General features: G+C 40.9%; 1 protein-coding gene across 1 annotated transcript; it reads left to right on the plus strand.

Annotated features, from left to right (window-relative positions):
* Positions 1-1,099: 1,099 nt before the first annotated feature.
* Positions 1,100-5,014, plus strand: LOC139372571 (nurim). The gene is made up of 4 exons (XM_071112315.1): positions 1,100-1,424; positions 3,427-3,620; positions 3,732-3,908; positions 4,308-5,014. The coding sequence occupies exons 1-4, from the start codon at positions 1,274-1,276 to the stop codon at positions 4,611-4,613; spliced, it is 828 nt and encodes a 275-aa protein (XP_070968416.1). The 5' UTR covers positions 1,100-1,273; the 3' UTR covers positions 4,614-5,014.
* The last annotated feature ends 6,595 nt before the right edge of the window (positions 5,015-11,609 follow it).

Raw genomic sequence — 11,609 nt, forward strand, 5'->3', positions numbered from 1 at the left:
GCTTCTTAATTTTTATGCAAAAACATTCAGTATATTCAAATGTATTCAATTAGTTAATCAAGTACTGTCTCTTGTTATGAGAATTGTATTAAATATACGCTATTTTTCAATTACTTTGAAAGTACTCCAGAATTCTGTAATGCCTGTGTATATTTAATAAAAGAAAAGGTTTACTGTGTCAGAGACTACCACAGGTGAGTTTGACTGCATTACTACTCCAACACAATGAGCAAGACCATCACACACCCTTAAATCAACATCAACACCCTGTTACAGACACACCTTTATACAGCATAGCAATAATGATTAAACTATTACCACAATTGAGTCAATCACATTTCTCTATTTCATTTACATCTTGTCCTTTTATTCTCAGACTTGTGGCACCTTGCTGTGCGACTTGTGGCCAGACAATTCTGCCATCTGAGGTTAGCTATGATATCTTGCTTTTGAATGTTTGAGCAGGTTCTAACTAAAAGCATGGCATAATAGCCTGGGTGCCAGTTGTTTCTGAGCAGATCTAAACAGACTGGGACACAGGCTATGATATAAGGCTATTTTGCTAAATGGTGCATGTGTTAATAATGAGTTGTCTGTCCAGAGAAGGATCTGGACCTCTGTTTGTATATCTGTCTTCCCTTAGGGCTCAAGAGAATCCATTTAGGTAGTGGCCTTGGACAGACGTTACCATGTGGAGTGCTATCACTGTGATGTTGATTTGAGGTTTGATGGGGAGATTAACCTACACATGATAATCAGAGTGGTGTACAACGAGATGCTGAGCTGGGCTTCCTTTTATATACATTTGATATTGTGATGTGCAAAATGAATCATGTGTTGATTTTTCTGTCCAATTTGTGAGGCTTTTATGTGTATAATAATATATATATAAAAAAGCTCAAAGTAAGAAGGCGTCTCATTTCTTGGACAGTTAGGTACTACATCAGCACTGAGTAAGTCAAATTAAAGTTCTTTACATCCTCGTGGGATTCCGAACCCAGTTCTCTACTCTTCAAGTCTCACTCAGGTTAACAGCGACATCGAGCGTTAATATTTGTCCCCACCGCTCACCTCCCGGAAGAAACTACCGACAGTAGCGAACATTTTTGCTAAAGCAGCAGGGTCAGTGCTATCTGGGATCCTTGGAACGGATAGGTAAACGCTATGGCTACGGTTAAACTACGTCCCAAGGATCCCACATAGCACTGATCAGAGAGGAAGAGGCGACGCCTCTCGTTCTTTCTGCCTAAATCAGGAAAAAGTCCATATTGAAATGGCGTCAGTCACTGCTCGTGGTATGACCCTTTGCATCTTGGCGCTGTTAAACTTTGTCTTCGTTTTTATAACCGGTGCAGACTTTGTTCGTTTCATCTCATTTCGAGCGATATATCATAACATCACTGGAGAGTCGCCACTGTGTCAAGGTATGTTTCCTGGCTCTTTGGCAAAGTGTTGTGTGTTCATCAGGAAAAGTAGCACATTCTAGTCTCAAACTATACAAACGGTTCACAGCTGTTGCAACTTCCAAATGTATTGTTTCAGTAGCAAGTTAGAATGTTTTTATTTGAATGGTTCATTCATCTCAATAAATAGTGTAACGAACCTGGGTTTATAAGCGCAACGAGCATGCTTTTGCGGCACAGTCGATAGCGCGCCGGACCTCGGGGTCGAGAGTTCGAGACCTGCTCCCTGCTGTTTCATTACATTGGTGTCAGAAGTGATCGGACCTTGCATCCACGACAGTGCGTGTGCTTGGACGGTGCGCGTTCCTGTAAGACGTAGAGTCGCAAGCTAGCGCGAGGACGCGCTCTTTGAAGGAGGGAGTAGTGTAACGATCTTGCGTTTATAAGCGCGGAAATCGACCCTGCTGCACGAGCATGCTTTTGCGGCACAGTCGATAGCGCGCCGGACCTCGGGCTAGAAGGCCTGCTCCCTGCCTGCTTCATGACAATACTTTTGGACCTGGAACCGAGACCGTAGAAACAAGTACTGCAGTCGAAATCGAACGCTGTGATGTAACGTTAATGTGCCTGTGCAAAACAATGTTAGCTGAACATGGCCCGGTTTCCCAAAAGCATCTTAACTTAAGGATCAGACTTTTTCTTTTGTCTTCAATTTTCACCTAAAATGACATACCCAAATCTAACTGGCTGTAGCTCAGGACCTGAAGCATGGATATGCATATTCTTGATCCCATTTGAAAGGAAACACTTAGAAGTTTTTAGAAATGTGAAATGAATGTAGGATAATATAAAACATTTAGATCTGGTAAAAGATAATGCAAACAATTAAACATGCTGATAATATAATATTGGAGTCTAGGCACAATTTAGATTGTGGCCACTAGATGGCAGCAGTGTGTGTGCAAAGGTTCAGATTGATTCAGTGAAGCATTGCAATACTGCACAATATTTTCTATGAAGTCTACCCGACTGTGCCTAATTGGTCAATTGATACATTTTCAAGTACATAACTATAGAGAACATACATTTTGTATTACCATATCATTTTTGTAAGTTTACACACTACCAGGAATGTGGATCATTAGCTGGATCATTAGCTCATACACTAACTTTCACACATCTAGATGGCCGGGCGGGGTGGGTGTGGAGCAAGAGACAACAGGGGTTCAAACTGTAGAACCCAGTTCCTACATTTGACAATAACAATAGATTTTATCAAACAAAACTATGCTACATTTCATCCCTGGGACCCTCGGGATGACAAATCGGAGCAAGATTACTGAATGTAAGTACATAATTTACCTTCGGAGGTGAATGTATCAAACCAGTTGCCGTGATAAACTTTTTTTTTGTTTTTGTGAACTCTCCTTTTAACAATAGCATGGTATTTTTTCACTGTAATAGATACTTGGATAGTGCAGTTAGCTTAAATTCTTGTTAATCTTTCTGCCCATATAAGATATGTCTATGTCCTGGGAAGTTTGCTGTTACTTACAACGTCATTCTAGTCACATTAGCGCACGTTAGCAAAAAAGCGTCCCGGTATCTCAATAAATAAATGGGGCGGCAGGGTAGCCTAGTGGTTAGTGTTGGACTAGTAACCGAAAGGTGACAAGGTACAAATCTGTCGTTCTGCCCATGAACAAGGCAGTTAACCCACTGTTCCTAGGCCGTCATTGAAAATAAGAATTTGTTCTTAACTGACTTGCCTAGTTAAATAAAATAAAAATATAAGGACACTGATCTCTTAGAGGTTAAGGCTATGATCATCGTTAGAACCAATGCTTTTGGGAAATAGGGCCAAGACTGGTACCCTCTGACTAACAAGATCACTTCAACAATGGGAATTCATCATTATACTTTGCTCCAAGACTTTGTTGTTGTCTTGTACTGATAATCACCAACACCTAACCTACCACACACTTATCGTATCCCTCTGTCCATATTTCTATACTTTATATAGACTCTGTACCATGGTCTGTAGCTTTGCGGGACAGCTCTGTTCTCAAGTCTGTGGTTGTGGATCTGGGGCTTCTGGCTCTTTTTATTGTCCAGCACAGCCTATTGGCCTGGGCTCCAGTCAAGCAGGCCTGTCAGTCTGTCCTGGGGGTACTGAACCGGGCCATGTACTGCTCCACCACTGCTCTGGCTCTCCAGGTAACACACACACTTTCATTTATAAAATCTTATGGTCTTAAAAAAATTAGACAATTCAACATTTAAATACCCCTTTTGCTGTCCTAATTCACTGTCTTGTCCCTGTTCTAGTTATTGATGCATTACTGGCAGCCTGTGACGGAGGCTCCCTGTCTGTGGTCAGTACGTAATGCCCCATGGAATACCTGGTTCCCCCTGCTCTGTTTCACCCTGCACTTCCTCTGCTGGTCCATCATCTGCAGTATACTGCTGATCTTTGACTATCCTGAACTACTGGGCATCAAGCAGGTGAAGTAAACCCATGCTGCTGTAATAGAGTAAGATTGCAGTCACGTGATTGCGATCAGAGGACCACTAGTTTGAGGCCAGTAAGGGGACAGGGACAGTGGAGGAAGTGATACTGTTCACTTTCACACTGATTACACCAAAGCATTTTCATGCATCACATTTGATCATTGTCCCTCTCCCACGCACTTGTAAATGTACAAATACTACTGTAATAGGCCTACAATTTTAATAACCTGCATAAATTCTGTCTGATGTGATGCCAAAGCTGTAATTAGTCAGCAATAGAATGATTAAGAATATCCTTCTGATGAAATGTAAATAACTGGTATAATATCTGCAATAAGTAATGTATCCCTTTCTCCCGGTCTCTCTCCATCCTCCCTCTTCCATCCCTCTCAGGTTTATTATGAGTGCCTTGGTTTGGGAGATCCTCTGGCTCTCAAGTCCCCCCGGGCTCAGCGTCTCTTCGCCCACCTGCGTCACCCTGTGTGTGTGGAGCTGGCTGTGGTGCTGTGGCTCCTCCCTGCCCTGCCCCTGGACAGGCTGCTGCTGGCGGGGAGTCTGTCGGCCTACCTGGCCCTGGCTCACTCCCTGGATACACAGGACTGTGCCTACCTCAGTGTCCAGCTGCATAGCAAACTGCGGCTCTTCTCTTTGCCACAGGATGGCACTGCTCAGAACAATGACAACCACAAGCAAGAGTGAATTGAAGTCATGGGTGTTGTAAGCTAGGTTTCCATCCAATTGCCAAAACATAAGAATATTCTAATATGCACATTTTCCCGCCAAAGATGTTTCCGTCAAATTGACTTGTTGGGGATTAAATGACTTTTACGGTTAAATTCCGATGTACAGAATATTTGTAATTTTAAAAAAGAAAGTTAAATGGGTTTCCATCGCATTTTAAACTCTACTGATGGTATTCTCACACACAAAAATTGCGTTATATGGCGTGTTCTTTACTCGCATGAAAAGGTTGGATGGAAACCTGGTTACTATTGAGAGCATTAGTAATGGCATCTTTTTGACATCACTAACTCCGCCATAGCTCGTTGGTCAAAGCCTATGGGGAAATTAATGTTTTTTTTTTGTCTCAACCCCGAAAATAAGGTCTGTGGTAAACATTGTACTTTTTGAGTTGACTGGAATTGAAATGGAATTGACCCCAACTCTGGTTATCTCATAGAACAAAATGTGTAAGATCTTCTAAGCCTGTGTTAACCTCATACTTTATTTCTGGTGTTTATCCCAAAACCCCATTCTTTCCCCATTAATTTCCCTTATAGGAATGGCTGAATGAACTAAAGATAACTAATTTCTGTTTTTTGGGGACTACAAGCTGGTGAGCTTTATTACTACACATGAATGGGATCAGATGGGATGTTTGTGTGGCTGCACACAGCAATTGACAAAAGTACACACTGCAGTTGTTTGTTAACATCACTTGGTAGGGGTAACACTGTTGATTTTAGAAAATGATAAGATTCAGAACGTCTGTAAATATGCCACCAAGCATTTAGGCATAGCTTTTAACATCAATGTATTTGTAAGTAATTACTCAGAATATATATATATATATATATATATATATATATATATATATATATATATATATATATATATATATATATATATATATATATATTTTTTTTTTTTTTTCTAAGTGTATATTTTTATATAGCCTATGAACATAACATTACATTTTACATTCCACCACCAAGTGCTAACTCATAGCCCTTCTAGTAATTTAATAGGATCTCTATGTCATAAACTGTCAAGCTTCCAGAAATGGCAGCCATATTGGTCAGGGAGAAATCCAACCCAGTCTAACTGGAATGAATGGCAGTAGAGGTACAATCCTAAAAGTAAGGCATATGACATAAGAAATTGTGTGATAGAATTATTGTCAACCTAAAATATTGTCATAATTATAAATTCTGTTTTATACAAGTTTCCTACACATTTTCTGTATAAATAGCCTCTAAAATATATGTAATCAGACGATAAATGTCTCCTTGGGAAGCTGTGAGTTCTATTATATGATACAATATCAGTAGGCTACTTGTTGCATTTTCAACTTGTCTAAGTCCTATCATCAACTGATTTCAGCCAGTGTATGGCTGTGGGATGTTGGCATATTGGCAGTTAATTTGAGGGGGGAAATCATTCTGCTAAAACTGGCTGGCTAGCTAGCTAACAAACACAGTGCAGATAAATTCTTCAATTTTTTATTTATTTTTTACACTGTCTTATCACTTCACTGGCAAACCATGGTTGACCAACTTCCTGACAAAAATGGCTGACCTATATCCCATCATAAGGTTCATGGCCATTCTAGTATTCTAATTATATGTGCCAACTGCTGTTCCACACTGTATTATTTTCAAAATTGGATTATGTCAGTGCTACTTTTTGCTGTTGTCTTTCATTTTGTTGTATTTGTCCTGTTCTTTTCCTATATCCCCACACACATTCTGTCACATTTTGAGGGTGTCTTTGTCTTATCCTTTTCTCTCCATCATCATTGTTTTTATATCCTTTGTGTTGCAGTAAATCAATGTATAATTACTTGAATAGCTGAATTCCTTCTAATTCCAACTGTGAGCATGGATTATAGGAGAGGAGAAGGTATTCATTGTTTAATTATTTTATATAGGTCTAATTACAGTATTTTTAACTACATTAATTATTTTAATAAGATAATATATAGGTGAAACTACCTTACAACTGTTCATGTGATGCCATATTTTCATCAGTTTTGTACCAACACAAGTTCTTTGTTACACTGGAACAAATTATAAGCAACTAAAACAAAATGTCTCAATAAATACAAGTCATAATGCATTTTTTTCTATTGTAATTTTTTCTCATTATTTTTTAGAGTTAATTTAAGTTTGATTTAGGCTCTTACCATTGATGTTGGCCAGGACTATTCAACTCTTACCCTACGAAGTTCAGAGCCTGCTGGTTGTCCTACCTGATAGTGAATTACACCCATCTAGTGTCCCAGGTCTCAATCAGTCCCTGATTAGAGGGGAACAATTAAAAAAAGCAGTGGAACTGACTTCAAGGTTAAGAGTTGAGTTTGCAAGATGTAGGCTATTCTCTCATGCATGATTCCTCCACTGTCTAAACTGGGAAAGTTTTTAAAAAATCCAAGAGAAAATACTATCAGATTTTGGAACCTATCGTATAGGATTTTATCCTATAGGATTCCAATACAAGAATCCAGTAGAAAAACCATATCAGATTTTGGACACGGTTCTATTGGACTGTTATTCCCAGATTCCGTGTGGTTAGTTTGAACAGGACGTGTAATCCGACTCTCCCGTCTCATTCTACTGATTTCAACCAGCTACATTTTGGAGTGATGCATTTTGATTTGGTGGTCGCTGAAACGGAAAGAAAAATGCAACACTTACAGTACCAGTCAAAAGTTTGGACACACCTACTTATTCAAGGGTTTTTATTTATTTTACAATTTTTGACATTGAAGAATAATAATAGTGAAGACATCAAATCTATGAAACAACACTGTCTTGACTTGACATCATTAATCTGGTGACTTGTTTATTTTATCAACTATGTTTAATTGTTACTCAATTAAATGAATCATATAACAATTAACTCATTAGGAATTTGGGGCACCACGGGAAAATGTTTTTAATGAGTTATTATCTCCCGACTTAAACTGTAAAGATATATAGATATCTCTTACATCAGTAACAGTCACTTATTAAATCATTACTTCATATCAGTCTCATTCTGAACGTCACATACTCCTTGATATCTGCAAGAACCCTAACCTTATTGATGAATCAGCAATACACCAATTGGCTTAATTATTTATATACTAACTACCTAAATAATAACACAGAATACACACACACAAACACTTACATGCGATAAAAGTCCCTAGTGGACTGACAAGATATGATGGCTTGTTACAAAAGGGAGGGGTCAATAGAACCTTTGAGGAGGGGGGTACAGTCACGTCCTGACCATAGAGAGCCCTTGGGGTTCTCTATGATGCAATAGGTCAGAGCGTGACTAGGGGGTGTTCTAGTCTTGAATTTCTATATTGGTGTGAGTATGGTTCCCAATTGGAGGCAGCTGATGATCGCTGCCTCTAATTGGGGATCATACTTAGTGTGGTCCTTTTCCCACCTACGTTTGTGGGATATTGTTTTGTTTTGGCTCAGTGTCATGTGCGCTACGAACTGCACGTTTGTTTATTCTTTGTTGTTTTTAAGGTTCACTTTAATAAATATGTGTAACTCTACTCACGCTGCGCCTTGGTCTGCTCATTATGTATACGACGAACGTGACAGAATATCCTACCACTACAGGACCAAGCAGCATACCATGGAGGTAAAAAAGAGCTGGACATGGGAGGAAATAATGGGTGGATGCGAGACCCTTCCTTGGCAGGAGTCGCCAATGAGTATAGGAGGACAGCGACGACGCCGGGGTCCGTGGCCACAGAAACCCCAATAATTTTTGGGGGTGGGGTACAAGGGGCTGCGGGTCGAGCCGAGGAGAGAGCCAGAGACCGTCGGGGAGTCGATGGAGATCGGAGAGAGATGTTGGTTAGGTGCATTCTGCATGGCATTCGCCCTGAAGACCGTGTAATCAGTCCGGTGCCACCTGTGCCGGCTCCACGCACCAGGCCTCCAGTGCGCCTCCCCAGCCCGGTACGTCCTGTGCCGGCTCCCCGCACTCGTCCACCAGTGCGTGTGTACAGTCCGGAACTTCCAGCAACGGTCAACGGTCCGGAGCTTCCCGCGCCGATGCCATGGCCGGAGCCTTCCTCTGCGCCGGTGTCCAGGCACGGCGTCGAGTCCCACTCCATGGCCGGAGCCTTCCTCTGCGCCGGTGCCCAGTCCAGGCACGGCGTCCAGTCCCGCTCCATGGCCCAGAGCCTTCCTCTGTGCCGGTGCCCAGTCCGGGCACGGCGTTCAGCCAGGCTTCAGGGTCAGATCTGCGGTCTGGACGAGGGCTATGTCCCGCACCGGAGCCACCACCGACGCTAGTTGCCCACCCTAACCCTCCCCATCCAGGTTCAGGTTTTGCGGTCAGAGTCTGCACCTTTAGGGGGGGGGGTCACACCCTGACCATATGGTGCCCTATGGTGCAATAGGTCAGAGCGTGACTAGGGGTGTTCTAGTCTTGAATTTCTATATTGGTGTGAGTATTGTTCCCAATTAGAGGCAGCTGATGATCGCTGCCTCTAATTGTGGATCATTCTTAGTGTGGTCCTTTTCCCACCTCCATTTGTGGGGTTTTTGTTTTGGTTTAGTGCTATGTGCACTACGAACTGCACGTTCGTTTATTCTTTGTTGTTTTTTGAAGGTTCACTTTAATAATTATGTGGAACTCTACTCACGCTGCGCCTTGGTCCGCTCATTATGTATACGACGAAAGTGACACAGTTGTGTTGTGACAATGAAGGGGTGGTATACAGAAGATAGCCCTATTTGGTAAAATACCAAGTCCATAGTATGGCCAGAACAGCTCAAATAAGCAAAGAGAAACAATAGTCCATCATTACTTTAAGACATGAAGGTCAGTCAATCCGGAAAATTTCAAGAACTTTGAAAGTTTCTTCAAGTGCAGTCGCAAAAACCATCAAGCGCTATGATGAAACTGGCTCTCATGAGGAAAGGAAGACCCAGAGTTACCTCTGCTGCAGAGGATAAGTTCATTAGAGTTAACTGCACCTCAGATTGCAGCTCAAATAAATGCTTCACAGAGTTCAAGTAACAGACACATCTCAACATCAACTGTTCAAAGGAGACTGCGTGAATCAGGCCTTCATGGTCAAATTGCTACAAAGAAACCACAACTAAAGGACACCAATAATAAGAAGAGACTTGCTTGGGCCAAAAACACGAGCAATTGACATTAGACCGGTGGAAATCTGTCCTTTGGTCTGATGAGTCCAAATTTGAGATTTTTGGTATCAACCGCCATGTCTTTGTGAGACGCAGAGTAGATGAATGGATGTTATCTGCATGTGTGGTTCCCACCGCGAAGCATGGAGGAGGAGGTGTGGGGGTGATTTGATGGTGACACTGTCAGTGATTTATTTAGAATTCAAAGCACACTTAACCAGCATGGCTACCACAGCATTCTGCAGCGATACTCCATCCCATCTGGTTTGAGCTTAGTTGGACAATAATTTGTTTTTCAACAGGACAATGACCCAAAACACACCTCCAGGCTGTGTAAGGGCTATTTGACAAAGGAGAGTGATGGAGTGTTGCATCAGATGGCCTGGCCTCCACAATCACCCAACCTCAACTCAATTGAGATGGTTGAGTGAAAGAATAGCAGCCAACAAGTGTTCAGCATATATGGGAACACCTTCAAGACTGTTGAAAAAGCATTCCTCGTGAATCTGGTTGAGAGAATGCCAAGAGTGTGTAAAGCTGTCATCAAGGCAAAGGGTGGCTACTTTGGAGAATCTCAAAAAGAAAATATATTTTGATATGTTTAACACTTTTCTTGGTTTCTACATGATTCCATATGTGTTATTTCATAGATTTGATGTCTTCACTGTTATTCTTCAATGTAGAAAATAGTAAAATAAATAAAAATAAGTAGGTGTGTCCAAACTTTTGACTGGTACTGTAAGTGTTGCATTTTTCTTTCCGTTTTGGCGACCACCAAATCAAAATGCAACACTCCAAAATGTAGCTGGTTGTCTTCAGTAGGTTGTCCTCTAACACGTGATGCAAATAATATTTCCAGTTTCCATGTGGGTTTTGAGTTGTGTTAGTTTCAACAGCTTGATCAATATGAGTGATTCAATGCCACTTGTCAACAGGGTTTTGGTGCATATGCAGGTGCTCGTTTAAAAAAAGACTCAATTGTGGCACATGTACAGTATGTGTAAGTAGTCCATTTCAATATATCATAAACTGTTTTGATTTGGACATTTCAAAATGGTGTTTTGATATTGGGCTATTTATCAAAGGTTATTGTAAACAGGAAGCAGCAGCAGCATCATTTTCAACTTATGTTTTAGAAATGTTATTAGAACTTTCAACATTCATTTCCAATAGTATAGTACTTATTAGGTAAAAACTGCTGAATGAGTCCAAAAACTTGATGTGATGTGACTTATTTTGATGACCTGAAATCATGAAAATGGGGTTGACTTGCCTGTAATAAGACACATATTGTATATTTATCAATAACAAACAAGAAAAATTATAACTGCTATAAAACATATAACTGCTATAACAATACAGTGACTCAAAAACAACAAACAAATGGCTATAACTTAGCTAGCTAGTCAGCTGACAGGCAAAATATGGCAAATAGTCGTTTTTTAGCTAGCATAAAAAAGCATAATATGATGTACAATGACGAAAATATGACTAAAACATTGACAATTTTGTCAGGAACATAAGGAAACAAATACTGTACTCATGGTTCTTGCATTTATGCACAGCACAGTGAAGGATAAATAGAACGATAATGTTACAGCCACAGCTAGCAAGCTGAATTTGGGAGTTAGGCTAACACTTACGAGCTCGTGCTTGCTGTGACATCATCAGTCACTCTTAAAGGTACCTGGCATAGGCCCATCCACTTGGGAGCCAGGCCGGCCCACAGGGGAGCCAGGCCCAGCCAATCAGAATGTGTTTTCAACACAAAAGGGCTTAATTACAGACAAAAATTCTCCTCCATATC

The sequence above is a fragment of the Oncorhynchus clarkii genome, chromosome 18 (genome assembly GCF_045791955.1).
Source record: "Oncorhynchus clarkii lewisi isolate Uvic-CL-2024 chromosome 18, UVic_Ocla_1.0, whole genome shotgun sequence".
Taxonomy (NCBI): Eukaryota; Metazoa; Chordata; class Actinopteri; order Salmoniformes; family Salmonidae; genus Oncorhynchus; species Oncorhynchus clarkii.